General features: G+C 34.3%; 1 protein-coding gene across 10 annotated transcripts in view; it reads right to left on the bottom strand.

The window, feature by feature from the left end:
* Positions 1 to 25,323, bottom strand: part of PPHLN1 (periphilin 1) — a 28,748-nt gene continuing 3,425 nt past the window's right edge. For 4 of the 10 annotated variants that reach the window (XM_088141744.1, XM_088141743.1, XM_088141745.1 and 1 more), the window contains exons 3-12: positions 23,159 to 23,241; positions 21,664 to 21,699; positions 21,059 to 21,130; positions 18,303 to 18,476; positions 16,997 to 17,058; positions 11,236 to 11,486; positions 7,950 to 8,026; positions 7,464 to 7,583; positions 4,883 to 5,023; positions 2 to 854 (exon numbers count right to left, since the gene is read on the bottom strand). In XM_088141744.1, coding sequence (XP_087997870.1) covers positions 663 to 854; positions 4,883 to 5,023; positions 7,464 to 7,583; positions 7,950 to 8,026; positions 11,236 to 11,486; positions 16,997 to 17,058; positions 18,303 to 18,476; positions 21,059 to 21,130; positions 21,664 to 21,699; positions 23,159 to 23,241 — 1,208 coding nt within the window. In that variant the 3' untranslated portion in view covers positions 2 to 662. Of the gene's footprint in view, positions 855 to 4,882; positions 5,024 to 7,463; positions 7,584 to 7,949; positions 8,027 to 11,235; positions 11,487 to 16,996; positions 17,059 to 18,302; positions 18,477 to 21,058; positions 21,131 to 21,663; positions 21,700 to 21,793; positions 21,816 to 23,158; positions 23,242 to 25,323 lie in introns of those variants that run through there. The other 6 variants (XM_088141748.1, XM_007433817.4, XM_088141747.1 and 3 more) reach the window with 5 other exon arrangements.

Below are 25,323 nucleotides of genomic sequence, written 5' to 3'. Positions count from 1 at the left end.
TAAGAATATATATTTTCCATTACTATTAAAGACAAATATTGTTTATACAACTGTACAAAGCTTTCAAGAAAATGCAAATTCTGATACTAACTCTGAAGGATTTTAATTACACAGGTTATTTCAACTTACAAAACCACTAAGCTAAACAACTAGCTTAATGGAACAATTAATTAATCAATGGAACAATTGTTTCCAATGAAATTTATATAGCTACTCTAATTAAAGGCAACACATACATAAAATGTACATAAATACAATTGCACATTACTATTTTATGTACATTCATCAATATCAATAAAATTACAAAATGGTCAGTCATAGTCAAATAGCAACCTGTTTCAATAATTGGAGCACCTCATTTTGTTAAGCATTTACAAAATATGTGTGATGTGAACCCAACTATTGAATACAACCAAATATTGAATACAATATTTTCCAATCTGAACTCAGTGAAATGTAGAAATCTGCACTGAGATTCAAAAATTATTGTAAGAATGCCTCAAGATTTTGCTTTCCTCAGTAATTCAACTAAGTAACTAATGATATTGTATGTTTTGCAATTATTCAATTTTATAAAGAGATCAAATGCAAGATGAACCAGTTTAGAAGAAAATCACTAGCATCCATGAACCAGGTAGCATTTATATATGAATAACCTTATCTTAAGGTTCTTCAAATTCTTGACTCGCAGAATCATATTCTGCAATGAAATGTTTAAGTTCTTCAATACATCTCTCACCAATCTCGTGCAAATTTTGTCTCAAAGAAAATTGGATGGGCTTTTCTAATGCAGGGTCTTTTTCAATCAGCATCTTCACTACAGCGCCAAAGGTTTCACAATCCTGTCGGTAGACCTAAAAAATGAGTTTTAGAAATTCATGCAATGAAATACATTATTTTATATAATCCATCCCAAACTGAAAACTAAGGTTAGATATATAGACCATCTCAAAGAATGTACAACTTTATATTTCCATTTCCTCGAATGAAGAAAAATGTGTTTATGCCTGATTTCTGACATGTGAAAACAAAAGATTGAAAATTCTCCACAGAAAATTCTTCCATTTACTAATCTCAGACATAAAGCAGTTAACCTCACTGGCCACAATTCCAAGTAAGCATGCATAGGATTTTATTTTAAATGAACTTTTTTCAAGATCCCAACTGATTTAGAATCCCAGCATTCACCATAATAATGGGAAAGTGAAGAAAGGGATGGGTGGGGAATCTGGTTATATGATATACAAAAAAATTCTTGGTTTGAATGAGTTGTGTAGAATTCAGATTCTACAAAACCAGATCATGGTCAATGTTACTACTTTCATTCCATTTCAGTTAAGCCTGCGGGGCAGGGGTGAGGGAGGAGATAAGGAATGTCAATAATACCATTTGGAAACAATAGAAAGCATTTAGAGAAACCCATATATAGGAGAAGCAAGTATTTATTAAAAAACCTGATTTTGAACCTGAATAATAACAATGTACAGTTCCATCTGTGGAACTGAGACCAACACCGAATATTGTAGCTCTGCTGGAATTGAGTACTGCAAGTACATTTCAGTGACACTTTCTGCAAGTGTCACTGAAATGAAATTATATGCAACCCTTCTATATTCTAGCAAAACCCTAGAAATATATTCATCTAAGCTAAGTTACTACCTCAAGTCATTGGTCACTGGATTTCCACAACGTTTAAAGTGTCTGCCCTTCCTTACATGAACAGAAGAACTTTATGATGGCATGAATCATAGTTAGATATGACTCTTTCAATTTAAAATGGCTTTAACTGATTGTCAAATATTAAAAAGGCAAAAGTAAACATTTAAAAATACAACAAAGAGTAATTCATTTTTCACTATAGAAGGACACACCCTCTAATAATTACAATAAAAATAACAAACTATCTGAAAGCTGTTTCCTAAATTTCTTCCACAGTAAAATTGTTCTCTATCAAAAACAGGAAGGGTGCTGGTTTATCTTAAAAATGGTTTGTTAGCATTATTTGATAGCTAGAAATGCATTGCTAATTCTGGTTTTCTGTTTATAGGCCACACAGGAAGGAATTTTAATTTAGACACTTGTAAAGGAGGCTGTGGGTTAAGCCAGGGTGGAGTTCACTGTGCAGGCTTGGAAATATATTCCATTTTTACTGGAGATGGCAATGGTGTTTTTTTTTTTTAAAAAAAAGATTCATTCCAAAATTCTAATAAGTCCTACCCCTACAAACTGCATTTTTCTTTTCAGAAAAAAAAAATCTATGTTGCAAAGTAATTCAAATAGCAGGTTAACATTAAAAGGTGTGAAATACAAATGAGTAGTTATTCAAAATTTGTCATGGATAGTTTACCTTATATTTCTTCTTAATTTTACACAGTTCCAAAGGTGTGTTTACATAGAGAAGACAGATGGCAAAGCTGACACGTATTCATTGGACACATTATAGAAAACACATTGTAGAAACAGCATGAACTAATTAAGTCAGAGCTGAGTATGTATGAAATTTTTCAAGAAGTCCTTAATTTTTTTAAACAGTTAAAAACAGTTTGTTAGTTTACTAACAATTGTGCATGCACAGGATGCAAGACAGCTCATGTTACAGATGGCTTGGATACCAGTTGGAAGCATTATTATGGTATATTCCTTCTTACAACTCCTGAATTTGAGCTAACCATTATAGACACATGCTATTTAGCCTAATTAGCTCTATTTAGTTTAATTAGCTAGCCATGATTTGGACCTACTCTTTAAATCAGAATTAGAAATTTCCCAATTTCCATGTAATAGAATGCTATGGTTTACCCAAGCAGGTAGATAAAGTTCATGAGAATGTAAAAAGGAAGAGGGCTAGGGCCAGAGGGATGGCAAAACTCTTGGAGTTTGCACACACATGGTGACTGACTGCTCTGGTTCAGCAAGGCAATGAATCAATACGACGTTTCCTGTTCAGTAATACGAAGCATTCATGGATGGATATATACTCCCTCCAAAATGTAATGCTGCATTCAATTATTTAACTTCTACATGATGAAGCAATCATAAAACATCATACAAAATAAATGTATTTTGGAAAAAAAAAGTAAATTATTTATAGAACACTAAGTACTCTAATTAAAACCAAGTTTCCATATAACACACTAACAGTAATAAAAATTCTTCAATTTTATTTTGTTGTTAGGATTTGGATTAGAGATGCTAAGGGCTGGAAAAACTTGGGGGAAAAAAATATAGAGATAGAGATAGAGATAGATATATACCCCACCGGTTTTTTTCCTTTATTTACTTTTTCCCTAAAAAACAAACTATGTTTCCTAATATCTGCATTTTAAGTGATAAGCTGGTATGCTAAGATAAAATTATTAAATGAAATGGATAAGATGCATTTCATAGATAGAAATACATGTTTGAACATACATCAGATAAAGAAACCAATACGAAGTGTTTAAAAAAACCCTTCAGTATTGCAATGAAAGTGCTTAACAAGTCCTGTATGAAAACAGTAAAAAAAAAAATTTGGAAAGGAAAAGAAGCCCTTTAAACTCATAAGTGTGATAGAAATAGAAAATGCAACTGATCAGGCATTCTAAGCCTTGATATTCGTTTAAGCACTTTTTCTTTTAAAATTAATACTTTGTTTTCTGTATCTGATAGAGTGGAAGACATTATCCAGAAAATATAAATATGCTTTTCTCTATTTTCAACAGTGAATTTTGGAAATACAGGCAAAAAGTCAGTTTATACATTTATCATTATTGACTGATTTAAAAACTATACTTTTCAGCTGCATATACCAAATACTGCACACCAAATATTAAAAATGTAATGGAACTGCATTTTATAAAGTAACAAAATGATATCAAAGCACTTTGTTAAAAATTAAGTATATTAATTTTTCTATTCCCCCCACACTAAACTCTAAACTATTTTTCCCCCCATTCTTTCAACATTCCTGGAAATTTTACTTTCTCTCCTAAACTGCTTTTCTCAATATGCTGCTCTTGAGTTATACTGGTCATGCTGCAAGTTGTGGTCCCAATACATCTAGAAGGCAGCACCCTGGGAAAGATTCAGAATAATCATTTTTAAAAGAGCCTAAAATAGATGTGGGTCCAAGCAGCTGTTGTTACAGCTTCATAGAGGGAATTAAACCTACTGCTCCAGATCTATACTGCTTCATTCTGTAGATGACCAACAGGAGCAGCTGCCTTCAACTCCACTTATTTTTAAACTCTCATTAGCATGCTATGCTTGTAAAAGCCTATTTCTATTCCACAAGACATTTACTGTACTTTCCCAGTAACAAGTACTGAAATTAAAAACAGTGTAATATGATTTAAAGACAGGAGGGGAGTTAACCAATTTAAATAGAGGTAGGTCAAGAAATGTGCTATCGGTATTTACTACTGTCCATTGTACCACAAGAGTTAATAGATGTTCACAAAACAATAACAGTGGAGATAGTTTTTACTCTATCCACAAGACAAGCATCATTAAATACCATTCTAAAATACAGTCACGACAAAGTAAGTTGCAAAGTTACTGTGAAAATACAACCTTATACTTCCTAAAATGAACCAAAGTCTTATTTAGACAGTAAACTAACTAACCTCACTAAATATTCCTGTATACTTTCAATCTAATGAATGTGGTATTTTGTTAGATTTAATAAAAAATAGCAAAGCAATTATATTTTTTCTGTACTGAAAGGAAGTGTCACATTTATTTATTTAAATCATTCTAATGCATTTGTTACTTAAATCATCTTATATTTTAAACTATATTGTGTAAATCAACTAAAACTTTTAGTCAAATTGTACAGCAAAGTTAATTTGGGGAGGAAAAAATCCTCACAGGTATTCACAAAGACAATCGAAGTGTGACTTACTTGTTCAATTTCCTTCGTTTTTGCAGCAATTGCCTTTGAGCGACTAACATGATGGTTATCTTCAAATAATTCATTGTTATCTGTTACATTGGCACCTGTTTCTTCATGGGGTTCCATATATAATGGGTCTGAAGATGTGGCCTTTAAAAAATGAAGAGTAATTTTATGTGGCTAAAATCCAATTATATAAAATAGTGTTAAATTAGATACATTCCCATTCAATAGTTACCATATCTGCGTCCTTGTATTTCAAGCAATCTTCATAGTTCATATTATGAAAACAAGCAAATTTATTGTACTAATGAAATATGTTTATATAGTTACATTAAATCAGATATCAACATGTATTACGAATCATTGGGTAAACAGTGCACATTTCTGATCTGGCTTGTTGTGATAGCAGCCAGATGTATTATACTGGAAATTTTAAGACATTACCTTTCAGATTTTAAATATACATAAAGCAGCAAGTACAATTAAGTAAAAGCCAGTTGCATTGAGGGATACATACAGTTTTAGTAATATAGGTACTATGGAAGAACACTGAGAAATTTGAAAAGACCTATAACTAGGTCCATAATCAAGCCTTTTCAGCAGAAGCTGCATTTGTGTACACTGACTGCCTAATCTTCAAACAAATTTTCTCCTCTTCGGAGCAGAGCTTTGCATTTTGGCAACAAGCTGGATCTTGAACTAGCTGTGAATTTCATTCTATCTTTCTGAGGATTAAATTTTAAATAAATGCTGAAAGGCCTAATCAGATACTAAAGAAACATTTTAATCAGATAAATAAGCAAGATTCTTTAAGAAAAAAATGATGTATTATAAGGATAAGGAGAGTACAAGATTGGAAAAGCTAGGCCTGTGTATTAGAGGGGAGATGAAAGTAGAAGGAAATACAAAGTATAATATGAAAGACACTGTTCCATCTTCTGTTTGAAGTATTTGTTCACAGTCTGAACCCACATTCATATTTCTCATTAAAGCATAGTTCGACACAATTAAGTACAAGCAGATGTACTTTCAAGCAAACCTCAGGAATTTTTTTCCTCCATTAGTGGGTAGGAGCAGTTCACAAACTTTCATTTATATTGTTAGTTAGTTACAGCTTGTTGTATAATATGACCCGGAAATGTGGAGAAAAGCCAATCTCATAAATTTGATACAAGTAGTCCTCAACCTATGACCATTTGTTCAGCAACCACTGAAAGTTACAACGGCGCTGAACGAATTGTGGTTGAATTCCAGCTGTCCAAGCAACCCCCTGGTTACGATCTGGGTGCTTTGCAACCAGTTCACACTTACAGCCAGTCACATAGCCCTGTGATCATGTGCTCACCATTAGCAACCTTCCCTGCCGTCTTCCCCAGAAACGTCAATGCAGAAGCCAGCAGAGAAAGTCACAAGTCGCTGGGCTAAGTCTCCCCCAGCTGTGCATCCCCCCCCCCAGCTCCTCTGTGCTCATGCCGCACCGGCCACTTGCACACCCCCTTGCATTGTCCCCGACCCATACTCCTCCATACCCTGCACGCCCCCTCACTGCCTGCGCAACCTGGCAAGAGCCACTTACCTGACTGCTGGCCTGGTACTTGCAACTTCTTGCCGGCTTCCCACAACCAAATTCAGTGGGGAAGCCAGCAGGAAGTTGGCTCGCCTAATGACCATCGATTTGGCTAACAATGACAACTGGGACTGCAGGGATTGCTGTCGCTAAGCGATGCGGTTGCACTTTACGACCACATTGCTTGGCGAAGGAAATTCCAGTCCCAATTGCCATTGTAAGTTGAGGACTACCTGCGTATATTAAACAAACCAACATTGGTTTGTTAACCTAGAAAATAATATACTATCCAGTTAACTAAAAACAGACTTTAAAACTCTGCCATCCAGTTATGTGGGAGAAGGAGACTGGTTGTTCCAGCTCATGAGTGATAGTCTATCTCACTACAGTGGTAAGAGAATTAATATGGGATTACTGTTACCACTAATTACTGCTGTTGTGAATGGCTACTTGCTTACTTTTAACTTCACATAAAATTGTTATAGGTTGCATTTTTTTACATTTCATTGTTATTTAATTTTTCTTCACTATTGTCTCAGCAGCAACTGAGGATAATACTTGATAAATCTCATAAAGTGAATTCTATTGCCTCTTTAGGGAAGAATAACATTTTTTGTTGAATTTTGTGCATCACACTAACATGGTTTCTTCACTGGAAATGTGCACTTATAAGTCCATTTCTTTAAAAAAAAAAAAGATATAAAAAATTCTGGCTAAATGTAATCAGTAAATATTGGTTTTACAGAAGTGATCCAAAATTCTGTTTTGCTGAATTACTGAGTTGTGACTATAGAGTTGCACAACTATAAAGTTATCAAATTTAGTAATATTGTAAGGCTAGCAATTAAGTAACAGCATCCATCCAAAGTACATTATTTATTATCTTTCTGTTCAACCTATTTCACATAATTGTGAGCACAGAATTGGAGGAAGTGAGCTACAGAAGGAAAGACAGAATATAAATGAGTGAATAAAATAAATGACCATGGACAAATGTCTATTAATATTATTTTTACTCACATCATACTCTGAAATTTCAGGTACACTGCTTGCCTCTGCTTTCTCTGCTTTTTCAGCTGCCCATCGGCTTGCAGCCTCTGCAAGCTCCTTTTCTGATAACCGGCTACTTTTGTCTAAGGTCTGATGAGAAAAGAACCCCAAAGTGCAAATGTCGAAGTTTTACACAATAAGATAGAAACGTTTTAGTGAACAGTTTAAGAATCCTTAAGCAAACGTATTACTGCAGCAAAAGCTATCTATTGGATAAAGAATGTTCTGTTCTGCCAGCAGAACTCCCCCAACAATAAATCTTCTGCAGAGCACTGGGGAACTCTCCAAAATAAACTAAGGACATACATGAACCGAGATGCAGAAGAGACTAACAAAAAACCCCATTACACTCTTGCTTAATGTAATACTTTAAAATATATGCACAAAATCAAAAGAGAGAAGCATGTGGCACAAACCTTCTCTATTCAAATTATTTAAGTTTAATGATAAACTTACCTTTGCCGGTGGCACTGCTGTAGCTCCTGAAGGAGATACATCTCTTGAAGTCTTCAAAGTCTGAGTTGAGGATCTCTCTTTACATAAAGAAGATATAAAAATATGAGTAGAAAAACATCTTAGCCTATGTGACTAAGTCTATGAAGGAAAAACCCTGAAAATATGTTAAAAAACAACTAAGATGATTCTGTGAGTTGAATTTAGTTAGACCAGTGGTTCTCAAACATTTTGGTCTCAGGAGCTCTTTGCATCCTTAAAAATTATTGAGAATCCCGAAATGTTTGTGTTTTTTATATATATATCCATATGCACTGTGTTAGAAATTAAAATGAGAAATGTTAAAATATTTGATTTTGCGGACTCCCTGAAGCGGATCTCCTCTTCAGGGATCCCCAGACCACACTTTGAGAACCACTGGGTTAGACCAATATTTTTCAACCTATAGTATGCATATCAGTGTTATGATGTAGAAGCAGTTTTTTTTCATAATTATTAATAAACAGGAGTTTTCCTGACAATTAAGATTTCTCTCTCTCTTTCTTTGTGACCAGCATCACGTTTAATGTATAAACCTGCTGGTACTTTTATATACTGCATCTGCTTAACAGCCTGAAGAACCACTGCCTTTTCACTGAAGCTTAGAGTGCAATAGTCTAGATTGAAGAAGCATTACCTACACAAATTCAGCAGTTTTGCTGAAGTGGATTCTTTGTAAAAAAAACTTCCCTAATCTTCCCAAATTATTATCTTCAATTTCCCGGGTGCATTGCCCTTTTTTCCTCATGTTCTTCTATGTGAAATCTTTGCTACTTTGTGAAAAACACGAAAAAAAGGTTTTCCTCTCATTTTCTCCCACCACTACCAGGTTCCTCAAGTAAGCATATATCACATAGACCAGAGCTGACAATTCACCTTAAATGTTATTGCTTCCCTTGACCTTCTTGGACTTTTACCACTTTGCAAACAATTGTTAAGAAAAACTTTCCTCCAAAGCAGCAAAAAGAAAAAAGAGGCTCTGGGTAAAGCAAGCCAATCAGCAACCTCTCTCCTCCACGCTGCTGCCAGAGTCTCAAAATGCTTGCCCCAATCAATTTTTCAGCCTTCAATCACTGGCCTCCACACAGCCTTTTTGCCCTTTTTCTACTCTGCAAGCAGGAGGAAGGAAAGCGAGAAGCTAGAAACAAGTTTTGGTAGTCATACAGTGGTTGCCTGGTCCACTGTTTTGCCTTGGGACAGGGGTATATATACTGTATATGCTTACTGATCCTTAGGTTATGGGAGAGAAAGGATATATATTTAAAATTAATTATAAATATAATAACAGAATACTTTTAACAATGTTTTATCATTCTCAATTTGGATCATACAGCAATGGTTCTCAGCCATTAAACAATTTAGATGGAATATAGGATAGGTGACTGAACTTTTAAATCTTTAGACATAACCATGATAAAGGATTAATAGAATAACATAACGCATATAAACTTTAGAGTCCTTCTCAAAAAAAGTTGGAAGAGGATGTTCGTTTGTATTATGGTGGGACAAGAGTGCATTGTGGGATGCAAAATACAGAAAGTTGAGGACCACTGGGTTAGGCCATCTAATGCATTCTATTCAAAGGCCTACTTCTTAGGCAACCGACTTGAAGAGACAAGCCCAGGGAACATTATTCTGGGGAAGGGAAGGGAATACATTGTCCATCTACAGGAGGGGGAATACATAATAAAAAATCTTCTCCCTATATTAACCCAGAAGAACATTCACTTTTTAAAAGGATATTTATATTTTTAACATTCCTGAATTAAGCATTAACCAGTTAGGTTGCAATTATATACATTTGTGCAACAAACCTGATTATTAAGTAAATGAACCAATTACGTACTAACGCAATTCAAATAAAATAGCCCCAAAGCTATAATATAGCTTTGCTTTATTTGAGAGTCATTTTATTTCACTGCTTAACTTTACTATCTTCCTAAAATCAAGTGATTATACTGTATTACTTCTAGAAGTAATTTCACTGCAGATCATAAAAATCAGTTATTTCTTATTATATTCTTAACTCAAGACAGTTTCAGAGGCTGCTTCCCAGACTTCAGGGACAGAAGTACTACTCAAGGGATGTTATACTAAGTGGAAAATTATTTTCAGCAATTAATGTTTCCTCCTGCTTTCCCAGCATCATCTCCCTCATTGTTCCAGATGACTCTCCTTCCTGGGAGCAGTTTTGGAGATGAAGTAGGAGTGGTAGGGATAAAGAAGAATGTGTAAATTCTCTTTCCCTTCCACAAATGGAAAACATCCTTCCATGATCAGATAGATAAGAACTCTCTGGATCTTCTCGTCATGCTACAGGGATACCCTTAAATTATTAAACTTTTTGCTTGAGTAGCATAGGAAAATACTTTATGCAGTGACACACAAAATATAAGGAAATGTAAAATGCTGGATTAGGTAGTTTTTTCAAAGCAAAATATAGGTCTTCTTGTATCCTTTGTCAGCAAAGATACAATTTTAATATAAAAGTTCTCAATGAACTGTGAATTAGCAATACAATATTGCACATTGACAAAATGTATGTACTGATATGTATGTTCAAGATAAATAACGAAACCACTTGTTTTTCCTCTCCTTCTCCTTCCCATTCACTTTCTCTGCTTTTTTCCCCTCTGCCTTATGTCCTTTTGACTGTTTTTTTTTTTTTTGGTTTGCTTATTACTATGCAAAACTGTTACTTGAAATATTCTTTCACCAGAGAAAATATGGTTAATTGAAGGACTGCCTTTTCCCAATTTCATCTGCCTGAACCACCAGATCAGGGAGGCAGGGTACGTTATTGCCCCACTAAGGAGGTCCATCAAGTGGGACCAAGAAGGACCTTTTCTGTGGTGGCTCCCTACCTGTGGAATATCATCCCCATGGAGATAAGACTGGCCCCCACCTTGATACTCCTCCAAAAGGCCCTGAAGACATGGTTTTGCCAGCAGGCCAGGGGATCCCTGGTTGATATGGAGCCCATCAAGTGGTTTGTTTGAATGTATTGCTGTCACCAGGGGGGTGGAGATGTAGTGGGTTTGTATTTGGTGTTTTATTTCTGTAACCTGCCCGGAGTCACTGTATGGGCAGCCATATAAATTGCTTTAATAAAATAATATAAATAATAAAAATACATGGTGCAAAGGACTGAATTCCTCCAGTATTTAGCGCTGTAGATTTTCTTTACAGGGGTAGCCATGTCAGCTCATGGCTTTGTGTTTTCTTTTTTTAATAGTTAATCCTACATTACCTTGTTGGGAAATATTTCTTTTATGTAAAGATGACATACTTCTGCTATGCTGGGACTGATGGAAGGCATAGGCTTTGCTTCTATCAGGCGAATAACTTCTGCTGCTGACACTGGAGCCAGATCTGCTGTGAGGAGATTCCCTCCTGCCAACTGGTGATTCTCTGAAGTAAGGGGAATCCCTTTTATGCGGGGAGCGATCTCTTGTATAATGAGGATATATAGGTTTCCGCCGCATGCCATCTCTGATATCCCTTTAAAAGTCATTGAAATAAAGACATTCATTTATTCAGCAAAGTTAATATTTATCTTTTCCTGAACTTTTCATCAAAGAAAAGTCAATTCTCTTACTGTCAAAGAAGAAATGCAACAATGAAAATCTGCATTCTAAAAACAAACAAATGACTTAAACACTCCAACAGAAAAAAACATCAATAAGGTATAGAATGGAAAGAGTTATAGTGTAGGAGGCAAGTTCAAATTTTGAACAGCTTCAAAAATAAGTACAGCTAATTTGCTAATTCGTTTTAGGGATTTGGAAGATTTTACTCCAATTCAGACAGGGTCCTAGTTTTGTCTTATTTTTTAATATTTCCCCATTAAGAAAAAAAGACTTCATAAGATTTTATAGCTGGAAATCCTTCCTTTCACATTTTCTTGGATTACAGTAACAAATGTCTAATCCCAATTACTAAACACCAAGAAGCAAAACATTTCCTGGCACAGCTCTGTTAACTTTTCATCAGACATTATAATTTACCCTTATGGAAATCAGGTTCTTCAGGAAAAAAAGTGAGGTTTCCTTTATTTCATACTATTTTATGTTTGCATATAATGACCAATTTAAACACAATGAAAAAAAAATTCCACCCACTAGAAAACTCAATAGCCAAAGTTAACTTTGCACCTGGCCATTAAATCAAAGCACAATATACTAGGGGAAAAAAAAAAAGGATAATGAACAAAGCTTCAAGCTGTAGAGATACTCATAAAGTTAACAAGTGTAGAAACTCACACTAACTAGATCTAGATTAGGATTGTCCATTACAGCCAGGAAATACGTAAAGGGGTATTCTTCAATGTACTAAAGTGTTCTTACCTCCTCTCTAGGCTTTTACAGCCATTATATTGCCGTGCAATAAAAGAGAAATATTTAAAGCAAACTGAAACACAAGTTATTTAACTGCTTACTTGTGTCTCTTTCAAGTATATGCTATAAGTGCATGACCTGCAGAGAGCCACACACAGATTCAGCCACTGAATTAAAGGTAAATGGAGGAAAAGAGACCTCTAGTGTACACTGGAGGCTCTTCAGCACTGAAACAAACATTATTTGCATGGAGCTTTTTCCAGGATTGTAGCTAACAATAAAACAATCATAATACAGGGTGCCAACTTAGCAAGCTAGAGCCTGAATGGATCATAACCAAAACTTGATTCCAAAATATAGGAATTCTATGTTATATTTCTATAACACCCCAAAAATACAAATCTGCAATCTTCATTGTAACTAAAATGCAGAGTACAGATTCAACATCAACCCAATCTTTTTGTCTCTACTTACTTAATATCTAGACATGCATAGAGCTAAAGGTATGTGTATTTGTGTGTGTGTGTACATATACATATGGAAATGTATGTATACAAACATATGTATACATACATATATCTTACAAAAGAAAACCAACATCAACTTATTACAAAATATCCAGCATTAAATAGTATTAGCATCTGGAATGTGCGCTAAACTTTCCAAAACCCCTGCCTTTGTATCTCTTCTTGCCTGTTTCCTCATTGTACTTTTAACTTTTAGATTCCTAGAGTATTTTTGCTCAGCTACTCTCCCCTCTCAGTACATTTATTTCTACCACTAGAACTGGCTGACTTACAGGAAATTGACTTTCATTATTTCATATTATTTATACATATTTTAAGATGTCATTAGCAGCCAGATACATCATAAAAAAATTTAGGCCAATTATAAATCTGTCTGGAAAACAAAAAGCAAGCACTCCATTAGCAAAAAGGTTAGGAATTTCTAAAGGCCAAATATGGAAATAGGATGTGAGAAGTGCTTAAGCAAAGTTTCATTTCAGATGTCCTAAGAATCTGAGGTGTAATGACCAAGGGAGGAGAGAAGATAAGCATAAAGATAATTCTCAGTCAGGTAAGACATAGTTTAACACATAACCAGCTACTGTTTAGCTATACATATGCTCTGCTAGGTGGAAGTCAAGAGGCATTTTCCACTAGTACACAAAAAAGCATATTTGTGATGGTAGTACACTGATATAGTTAAGTATTTTACCCAGTGTTTCTCAACCTTGGCCACTTGAAGATGTGTGGACTTCAATTCCCAGAATTCCCCAGCCAGCATGGCCAAGGTTGAGAAACACTGATTTTACCAATGAATAAAGGAAATATAACTTTGAGATTGGAGCACAAATGAATCCATTTATATGTCAGGCAGACAAGCATGCAAGTCAAATACAACATGAATAAGGTTGATAAAATTGGTCTCTTTAAACAAACAACAGGAAAATTATTTTGTTTAGGAAAGAATAATGTTAATATAATTTTACTTTAGTAATTAATAGATTAAAACTTGTTTATCTACAAAAATTATAGAACAATACACTTTAATTCAAAGTCTTCCATACCCAAACTAAAACTTGCTTAAATGTATTTTTATTAGAACAGAGTTAAGAAATCAAAGCCTATTCAAGGCTATTCTGTCATTCTTCAAATAAAGCAAAGGATAGATAAACCACCAAATAGCCCATATATTAAAGATTACACTAAATAAGCAACATGAACCATACTACCAAAGGTAGCAATTACTTCAAAATTCAAAAAAAAAATCAGTTGTGTGAACTATCTTTGAAAAAGTATTTCGCTTCATAAGAGGAATCAAATTATGCATATTCCTAGTCTGTACAGAGAAAAGAAGAAAGTTTGTCATTTTTATTTTTAAATATATATATAGAAAATAGACACACAAATACATATAAAATACATTATGAGTGTGAAAAGTATTCTTAAGATGTTCTTCACAAATCCCATGCTCATGTATATGTAGTTAAGATTTCTGCTGGAACAAAGCAAAATAGCTGTACATTCACATCACACTTACAGACAGCCAGGGGCAGCCTTTGAGGCAGCCTTCTTAACGATACAGCTGCTTAAAGAAGGGGTTTTCTAATAATGAAAAGGAAAGCAGTTTTATTAAACTGGTTTACTGCTAGGCGTTTTGAGCCATGTCTCCATGCTCTTTCTTGCTATTGTTATCACAGCAAGTGTGTCTTACCATAGCAAGCTATTCTTACCATAACAAGTGTGTTTAAGCTGGCCAAACTAGCAGTTCTAGCCAGATAGAGAAGCTGATCTCATATAACATGAAGCCTATGACAAAGAGGCTGAACTTCTTGACCTCAACGTTCTCCAGTTCATTCTTGACTGTGATTCTCTTTAGTTTTAGTTTTCTCTTTAGTTCTAAATAGTTTTTTTAAAAACTATTCTAAATGTACAGATATACAATGGTGCTTAAAAGTTTGTGAACTCTTGAATTTTCAACATTTCTGTATAAATATGAACTAAAATGTGATCTGTTGTCCTCACAAGTCCTAAAACTAGACAAAGAGAAGCCAGTTAAACAAATGAGTCAAAAACAATATACTTGTTCATTTATTTATTGAGGAAAATGATCCAAAGCTACATATTTCTGTGTGGCACAACCCTAACCCTAACCTTTGCTTTCCGTAACTGGTGAGGCCCCCTTAGGGCAAAAATAATTGCAACTAAATGTTTCCAATAATCTTTGATCAGTCCTGCACATTGGCCTGGAGGAATTATATCCCATTACTCCTTACAAAACAGTTCAACTTTTACTTTTAAATCTGCTGCAAAGTAACTATCTGAACATGTATAACTTAGTTAGCAGTACTCTTTTCAAAAATTCTGCACAAGTATATAAAACTAACCCAATTCATTACAAGTATGAGTTAACATACTTACCAATGTATATACACCTTACCAATTTTTTACAATTGCCATTTAGAAAATTGGCTTTCATTGTTCTATTGGATAGTCTGGTCTTTCCAACGTAGAATATATTCAATATTTCTGAATACCGAAAGAGCTCTTACATTTATTATAGCATTTTAACTCCACTCTATGCCTTACATTTTCAGGATGGCATTAAGGCCATTAAAAAACAAAATCACAATAAAATCATACTATTACATCAAAGGCATAAACAGAACAGCAAATTAAAAAGAATAGGTAGTGCTTCCTTAACAACTGTAATTGGGACCAGAATTTCCATTGCTAAATGATGTGGTTGTAAAGTGTACTTCATGTGGCCGTGTTGCTTAGCTATGGCAATCCTGGAATTCCCTGTTGCCATCATTAAGTGAATTACCGTGGGTCATTAAGCGACAACTTCATGTGATTGCGATTTCTGACTTTCCGCCAGCTTCCCCACTGACTTTGCTTGTGGAAAGCCAGCAGGGAAGGTCAGAAATCGTGATCACATGATACAGGGATGCTGCAACGGTCATAAATCCGGGCCAGTTGCCAAGCACCTGGATTACAATCATGTGACTGCGGGGGTGCTGCAACAGTCATAACTTTGAGGAACGGTCGTAACTACCACTTGTTCAGCACCTTTGTAAGTTCGAACAGTCACTGAACAAGTGGTCATTAAGTGAAGACTACCCATACTCCAAAATAAATACTTTCATTTCATCAAGTCAGCATTAATCTTCCTTGACACTAGAGACCAAAATTGCTCTTCAGAAACAAGTTATCTCTGTTTTTTAGTCAAATTATTGTTGTAGCTTTCAACATATTCAGATGTTAAACCAAAAAAGGCATATGTTCAATTAATTAGCAGCCTTACTTATAACTTTTGTAGATGGACATTTTGAAGATATTAATCAGATAATTTGTTACAGTATTCTTCACGTTAACATTTCACTTAACTGAAGTTTGACCATTCAAAAAGATTATAAAAACTTAAGCCTCGTTATACCAACTAACACATACAAGGAATCCTTGTTCAGCTACTGTCTGATGTTACGACAGTGTTGAACGAGACAACTGTTCTTCGTAGTTGCAGCCATTGCAGCATTCCTGTGGTCATGTGATAGCAATTCGGGCACTCGGTAACAGGCTCGCAATTACAATGTTACAATGTCCTGCAGTCACATGATCACCATTTGCAACCTTCACTGCTGGCTTCCATAATGCATTGCCCCCAAACTAATTCATTCCAACTTTTTTTAACATCCTGCTTCAAGTACTCAGAAGTGGTCATAGTATTCAGGTGAAATCTAGTGTAGAAAAAAAATGAAGGCATTACTTCTCATGATTTGGAATTAAGAGAAGGAAAAAATATTTTGGCAACATTTATTCATGATATTCTCTTGATGCTTTCAACTTTGTGTGTTTTGGTATCTTATTCAATTCTGAAATTAAACCACTAAGCAAATATGTATTTTCAAAATTTCAAAGACTGGGATATTTGCCTCTTTCAAATCATGCAACATGATTTGGAATATCCTTCAATGACAATGGTTCTGAGGGTTCATTAGCCAGCTTCTTTGGCAACTACCTGTCACTGAAGACTTCAATTTGCTGGACTGTCCTGGGTACCTATAGTCAAATCTCAGAGTACCAGTTAATTTAACATACACAGATTGGTTTCCGATGTTTTGATTCTAGAGATTTCAGAAGTTTATGTAGCTAAATTGAAAAACAGTACCTGTAATCAGGCGGCCGACTATCAGGATGATCTTCCCTTGACCATCTATATCCTGGATCATCCTATAAAAGAATATTTCAGCATAAAGAAAAATTTAGTTTTAACTAAATAATTTACTTTAATACCAGATATAAAATAACATATCTGCTAGACCAAAACTGGTAAATCCAGAGAAAATAAAGCACGAATAACAATAAAGTGGGGAATAAACAACAACAAAAAACGCTGTGAATATATGTGTGTGCGAGCATTTAGAGAGGCATATACATGCATACATGGATATATGTAGCTATACTGTATGTGAGCACACCATGTGACACAGCATGTGACTGAGCAAACTCATAGAGTTTGATGAGCTGTGCTATCAAACCGAAGATCAGTTCCCATTTTCAAAGAAATATGATGGATTATGTTCTGTTAAAAGATATTCATTTTTTATTACGAAAAACACTGTTAATATATCTAAGCAACAGTAACCAGATTTCAATACATGTATCTTTATTTGTAGAGTTTTACAGGCTCTTGTTGATTTTTTTTAGTCAAATTTCTCAAAGATTAATTTTACCAATACTTTGCAGTAACAATAAACTAATAACGAAGAATGCTATTGTATGCAAAGAACCTATTTCTCAAACCATTTCAAGCACAATGCATGATATTGTCAGTTATTTTGGAACTGTTTTATGCTTGAAACAACCTTTGGGAAACTGTACTCAAAACAGTTTGAAACAGGGTATTTTACACATCCGCTACCAATAGCAATTAAGGCAATAGCAATAAGACACTGTGAAACACCGCTGAATAATTTCTGGGATTTCTTCAGAAATTATTGATTAAAAGAAATTAATTTAGCACTACCACTAAAAATGGTAATAATGTATCTTTAAAGGGAAAAAGAAAAATGTATTGAACAAATATTAAATCCAAAAATAAGAGACTTATTTATCATATTTCTATATAAGAAATAGCCAAGGTATCATTACTAAAGCAGACTGGTGATTGCTATGCATCCATTGTTGTTTTTTGCATGTCGAAGGGACGCTATTTGTGAATGAATTCTCTTTCTCTTCTGAAGCTCAATGCTGTTTCTCAAGTTTTCTCCAGAGAGCTAGGAAACTTTAAGTATTAATCTTCAAGATTTCAAAAGCCTGATTGCTTTTCTACAGTATTTTCATGGTGTTGCAGTACAAAGTTTAAATATCAAAAAATATTTTCTTAAGTACTATTCATTTAACACAGAATTGCATCTAGTAATTGTGGAACATTTAGCTTCCAGCCACATAGTAATCAGGAAAGGGAAACTCACAATTCTATGTGGCAGTCCACTTCTTCTTTCATGGGCAAAACCTCGACCTTCACCATAGTCTCTGTAGCCAACATGAGCATGACTATATTCATATCTGCTGTAGCCTCCTTCCCCAGGTCTTTCTGGAAGTGGTGGTTTCTTGGGTGCAAAGCTGACTACTCGATGGTAGTCATCCTAAAATTATATACAATACCAATTTTTAAAAATATATTATACATAATAAAAATAATCTGAAAGATTAAAATGGACACTGAAGTTTTAATAAAGCCAGTAAATACATTAGAAATCAAGATACATTCTTGTTTTAGTTCATGCCTCTGTTAAAGAGCAGATAAATGAAACAGCCTGAACCTAACAAGAAGTTGAAAATAACTGAACGATAGATTGTGGTATCAGTCTCATAAAGGTGAACAAATACTTGAACTAAATAATTGTTTTGTCTACACAGTTGAGTATCTTCTATCATATTATAAAATCTTTACCATTATTTGGAAATTGTTTGGTACATTTTTCATTGCTTAGCCATAACTGTTTAGGTCCAAGCAGAATTTAGAAAATTTAGAATTTAGTAAATTCAGAGGCAGAGAAACCTCTTCCATAACATTTCCTTTTCAATATTTTAAGGAAGCTTTAAAACTTGCTAATTCTCTTTAAAATTCTTTAACATTCAAGAATAATTGCCCTTATATAATATTATCTATATTTTTACTGACTTAAATAGTTTCAAAGCAACTGTTTCATTCTTTGAAATAATTATGCCGCAATAACTTGCAAACTGAAGTTTTATGGTTGTATACAGCTTTATAGATTGTAATTTTTAAATTAATAAGTCTTTTAAAATGAATACTACAACTTTTGATTTACAGGAAGAATGGAATTACATTATTTTTTTTCTAAACTGACTTTCAAAATAAGTATCTATTATTAGCTAAGACTATAAAAGATTCAGAAGACACAAAGGTCAGGATTCCAAAGGAATGCCCATAGTATTTTGTGTTAAAAAATGTTCTCAACTTGTTTCTCTTAATAACATGATTTTAATCGTTTAATATCCTATGTCCTATGGCAAGCTAGTTATTATTCTGAGAAGATTTCCCAAAGCGTTTTGTGATATGAAATGGGGACAATGCTATTCAGAGTAAAAAAAATTAACTGAACACCAAACCCCCACACTCCTGTAATAGGTCTTTATATAACTAACAATGTAGTACTCTCATCATTGCTACAGAGGTAATGGGTTGTTAAAATTAATTGCATGCTACAACTTTGTTTGACATTTTTCAACCATTCCCATTCACTCTGATGGAAAATAAATTGCTTTCAAATTTTCTTTTAGACATGAAGAACATTTTGGTTAAATGAGGTTTTGCATTTACCATGATTACAATTCAGTCAACTGGTGCATGCCCCACCTTTCATTATACAGTCACCTCCTGTCATAGCTTCCTAGCCTTCCTGAACTTTAATAAAAGTTCAGAAGACATCATGAAGAATTCTTCACCTAAAGCTTTTTCAGATATGGAAGTACAGGCAGCTAGTTCTGGGGAAGACTGTGCAGTGACGGACAGACATATAATAGTAAAACAAAACAAAAGAACCCACCAATACGTAATAATGATTAAATAAGCTCAAAAGTTCTATTAAAAGAATTTCAAAAGCAATTTGATAAACGGAACAGGAAAAAAAATATTTTGGAGGACAAGAAAACATCACAGGAATAGTAAGACAGATTTTGGCATATTAGTTTAAATGTTGGCATAATATTAGTTTAAATGTATTGCTGATCTTAAAATAAGGATGAGACACTTGTAAACAATTCTGAAAGTGGAGTTCAACAGTAGCTGAACTTCTGCTTACATTTTCTATGGGCAACCTGTAACTGCAAATCATTACTGAAAAGTTATAAGAGGCCTCAACAGCTCAGTTAGGCCTGACAAAATTTATTTTATTCAAGAGAATTACATATTAGACTGGAGGATTAAAAACATCAAGTTTGATCACTGATACTCCTTCTATTGGCTTACAACAATAAATCTGTGAGCTGGCACATATTACAGTAATTGTAAGCCATTGATTAGAAGACCCTTACTAAAACTGTTATACTGTCATCTAGGTACTGAGTAGCTGCCGTGTGAATGTTATTCGGAGAAATGTATTCAAATAAGGATGTACCAGTTTCTATAAAGTGTTGACACAATTTAAAGCAGTTATTGATTCATATAACATCTTACATATTAACATATACTTATATAAGATTTTAATAAAAATACTTGTTTATCATTTAAAAAATTGTGTGTGTCTGTCATTCCACAGTTACATATTAAGGCCATACTGGTGGAGCAGAAAAGGGAAGATTTACTTACACTTTATAATGGGAGCGGAATTTAAAAAAAAGATTTAAAGGGTATTGAATCTGAAATACAATTAATTATTCATTGTTTGGGAAGGTTTGATGGGACAAATATCTCTGTGTTGGTGACATTTTCACCATGAAAAAAAAAAAAGCTATATATGTTGTTAACTAGAACACATGCAATGTTTGTTTGATTGTATCTGTAATATTACTATGTGGAAATTTATCAAAACCAAAGCTCTTAGAACACCTAAAACAGGTCTCCAAATAACATCAGACTGACCAAAACATACTGATCCTTAAAAAAAAAATGCTCAAATTACTGTCATAACTTTATTAGCAAATGGTAATTTTGCCTTTCTTAGCGTCCTATTGCTGATTGATTACTAAGAGAACAACTGACTGTCTGACTATGTATGTCCTGTTCAATCTCATTCAATATCCAGCATGTTGAAAATGGAAAGCATTCTGGCTCCTGTAAAAAGAATTAAGAGACATCACAAACAAGCCAAAATTTTACTCTGAAGTGAGCATACTCTCTAAGTTTATATTCTGACAACTACAGCTTTTGATTTCATTTGTTCACGTTATTGTATTTACAAATATTACAAAATATTTCTATTCTAGCTATATTGCTGATGGTTAGTTCAGTGCCAATTAGAATCTCAAGGAATTACATTTACTGCAGTCTTAACTGCACACATTGTTTCCTGCATATCTGAAGGAGGGAAAGATCTGGAAGGACTTCTAGTTGTGGTCTTTCAGTGCTGCTCACTTCAGGGCAAGTGACAAAAGTGCAAATAAGTGGCGAGCTGCAGAGGTATCTTAGTACATAAGTGCTTCAAAGTGTTATGCTACCAAACAGAGTACCCATACCTAGTTATCAGACCAAACAATTCAAAGTATAATTGTCTCACAACTGTGCAAACAACAGCAGATAAGCTACCAATATTTTCCCAACACCCAGTAAGAAAGAAAATGGACAACCTCAATAACAAATGCTAATACCTGGAGTCTTATGCTGCCAAATGTATACTGCATATCCTGTAAACACAATAATTTGGAAAGATTTTTCAAAATACTGTTTCTTAGCACAAGGGCTCAAATTAAAGGAATTTATGGGTATTCTATGTCATACCTTCAACATAATGCTCAGGATGGAAACCCTACAATATTAATAAAACCAATGATAGAAAAACAAATTTAAATACTATGAAAATTGAATGTTTTATGACTAACAGATTTAAAAAGCCCAGTAAAATAAGACAGGATTTGCCTGGCTTTAAAAGGAAAGCTCATGGGGACCCTAAAGCTAGCCCTGAAAATCTGTATATTGTGACCAGACCATTTTAAAAGTAAAAATTCAACTATTTTTCTGCTAAATGACCATAGTGATTTTTAGCTAAGTTTTTGTAAGTGTTTTTATCACCTCAACTCTATGCTCTGGACTTCAAATTTAAATTCTTGCTCAAGATAACAGTATATATGGGAAACACATAAAACAGGAAAAAAAAGCTTTTTCTGCACAAAATAACCATTGCTATTGGCATCATTCCCAATAAACATAGACTTTCTGATGGATTACAAAGAACTGTGGTACAAATTTGAGACTACTCTCTGAGCAATCCAATGAAATATGAAAATCTGCATTTAAAAAGGGAAAATATTACCTTATGCAGTTAAAAAAATCAAACCATTCCAAGAATAAGTTCCCTCTCCAGACCCTTAGGGAACCTAAATTTGTCCAGCTTAGGAATCCCTCCATTTACATCGGCCAAACAGGTTACACTGTGCAGTAATATTTTGAGGCAGCTGGAAAGACTGCCCTGGAGAAAGGAAGGTGTTTTTTTTTTTTTTTAAAGAAAAAGACAAGCTCAGCTCATCTACATTAGAATTCAACAAATAAACCATGGGCAGAGAAGGGACCCACAGTAGGTGGGGAGAAGCAAAGTGGACAAGGCCGCATCATTACCATGGGTGAAATTAGGATTTCTTCCCCCCTCCCAGATTTTATAAGGAACTCATGTGTGTGTGTGTGAAGTGTGTGGGGGGATTGTATACAGAATTTTATTCACTGGTATGGAAGGGAACTCTGTGAGCTGTAAAAAAATAAAATAAAAAGGCTTCGAGTTTGTATTTGTCCCTTGCTTTATATACAATCTGTCCTTATCCCTGAGACAGATTGTATACAAAGCATTTGTTTCTCCTTCTCTATTCTCCATTTTAGGATAAATATGAGATTCACATATTCAAATTAAGCTATACTAAACATCATTTTACAAAGCCCATCACAGATACTAAAGAGGGTTCTACACATTAGGAATGATACAAAGTTTTATGAAACACAGCATTCACTGTAAACCACCGTAGGCTTCCTAACTGAATATTCATATGTGCACTTTAATCCATGTAAGTTTGAGATATTAAATTTAAATTCCTGATCAACAACTAAAGAGATTAAAATATTGGGGGGGAACCCCACAATTATTAGCAATCTGCTTACATCAGGACGCGGAGGAAGTCTTTCTCGTGGTAGTCTTTCATATTCATACCGCTCAGACCACATATCATCTCTTCTATATGCCACTAAAATAAAGATGTTATTAAAGATGTTTAACTCGCAAGATGTATGTCTGAGTAACTATTTATTAACATGAACTAGCCAAAACAGTCCAATGTATTAATATGCAAAACTTGCAATATTTGTTTGAAAAGAAATACTACTGTTTTAATGAAAAACTCCCAAGGCTGGGATTCTTATCATTTTCCTTTAAAAATGTATTCATCACCAAAAGTAAAGGTTCATTATCTTAAAAATTAAAAATTATTTTATTTATATAATTTGAGCTGAGTTACTCAGGTCCTACTTTTTGGAGACCAGATGACTTTCAGACAGAAGCAGTAAAATACAATTGGAGCAAGACTTCAGTTCATGATAATCCTGTTTTTCTTGAGGGCAGATATTTGCCTTGATAGTGAGAAAAAGCAATAGAATTGCTGATAAAATGAGCCAATATATAAAGAAGATACTCCCAATGTCAAACAACTTTGGGGGATTTTCAATGACCTCCAGAAAGTTTGACTTTCAATAAGATGAAAATATGCTAGACATAAATACAATGGAAAATTATTTTCACAAAATTCTGTCCCTTGTCTATGATGTTCCACAGGGTTGTACCATGTTTCCTATGGTGTTGAACATCTACATAAAATTGCTTGATAATGGGCTGGATGAGGGGGAACAAGAGGATACAGCAATACAGAAATATTGTATATCTCTGATAAACCCAGAGGGTACAGAGATACTGCCGGTAAGGAAAAAGTTGGGTTCTGGGCCAAGATGAGGGACAGGATGAGATTTACAGTTTGGGAGTGCTCCTTTACTCCTTATGCCTCTTGTTGTGGCAAGGATAGTTGCAAAAGTATGTTTGTGTGCCAACTGTGACCCTTTGGAACCAGTCAGACTTAGCAATGGTGATCCACAACTTGATCATAATCCTTACAATAAAGTAGCATTCTTGAAATCTCTGTATCTGTTTCTTGACCCATCCTATCACGAAGGGCTGACAATTTTCATGAAGCCTATCCAAGTTTCTCTCCATCCCATCTTATAATAAACACAATCAAGGCGGAGTTATTTTGAGTTTCTTTCTCATGCTTCCTGCTATTCTGTTAAGCTCTTCCTTAACAGCTCACTTAGAAGGTCCCCAAGGTTAGCTCTAAATTTCTTTACAACCCTTAAGTCAGCAGAAGAGGCCCTGCTAAAAATGACCCCACTGCCAGGAGAGTAACTATCAGGTAATTGGAAAATGGCCTTCTGCTATGTGGTTCTCAAGCAATGAAATGAATTCCCTAAGGAGGGATAATTGGCGCCTACTCTTATAGCATTTAAGAAGATAGGAAAAAAGCATCTCTTTCACCCAGCTTTTGCTAGTTTCATGACTAAATTTAATTTTGTTTTTTATTTTAACTGCATCAATTTTATTATGTTTTATACTCTTTAATATCGTAAGCTCTCTTTAATGTTGCAATAAACAGGAAGGCAATGTGTAAATTTAATAATGAACAAAAATTCTCTGAAAACTCTAAGGCTCACAGTCTTTTTAAAAATTGGCAATTGGGACATCTTCTATATTAAAAGTTGTTTCTCTAATACCCTGCAACTGAATATATTTTGATTTAAAATATCAAACCTACATATTGTTTTCCTCTTAATATCAGAATAACATATCATTAAAATTACAAAGAACATTTGTTCATGATTAAAATGAAAAATATTTGAAAGCATCCAGTTTTATTTCCCTAATTAGGTTGATTAAATTAAAAAGACTAGGAGGAGAATGGTTTTTCCTTCTCAGTTTTTGCTGCTTCTATTAAAAAGTCTTTTATTCTAGGACTTCAAAGCATACTTAAATCCCTTTGAGGAACTCAACATTCAAAACCTTACAATACCAATTTCTTATTTCCTTTTAGGAAACATACACAGAGATACAGAAGCAGGACTCTTCCTGCTCCCCAAGTGCTGGGGTTGCCACATTCCCAGAGAACCTGGTTTTTCACAGAACCATAAAATTGAAAGGGATGTCAAAGGTTATGTATGCTTTTCAGGTATCAGAATATCTGCAAAATCTTGGATAGGGTTCCATTACAAAAATGGTAGAACTCCTC

Source organism: Python bivittatus, unplaced genomic scaffold, assembly GCF_059951505.1.
Source record: "Python bivittatus isolate LINGU-HERP-01145 unplaced genomic scaffold, Pbiv_v1 ctg000330_np1212, whole genome shotgun sequence".
Classification (NCBI taxonomy): domain Eukaryota; kingdom Metazoa; phylum Chordata; class Lepidosauria; order Squamata; family Pythonidae; genus Python; species Python bivittatus.
Note: the sequence above shows the minus strand (reverse complement) of the source record. Positions and strands in the feature narration are given on the sequence as shown.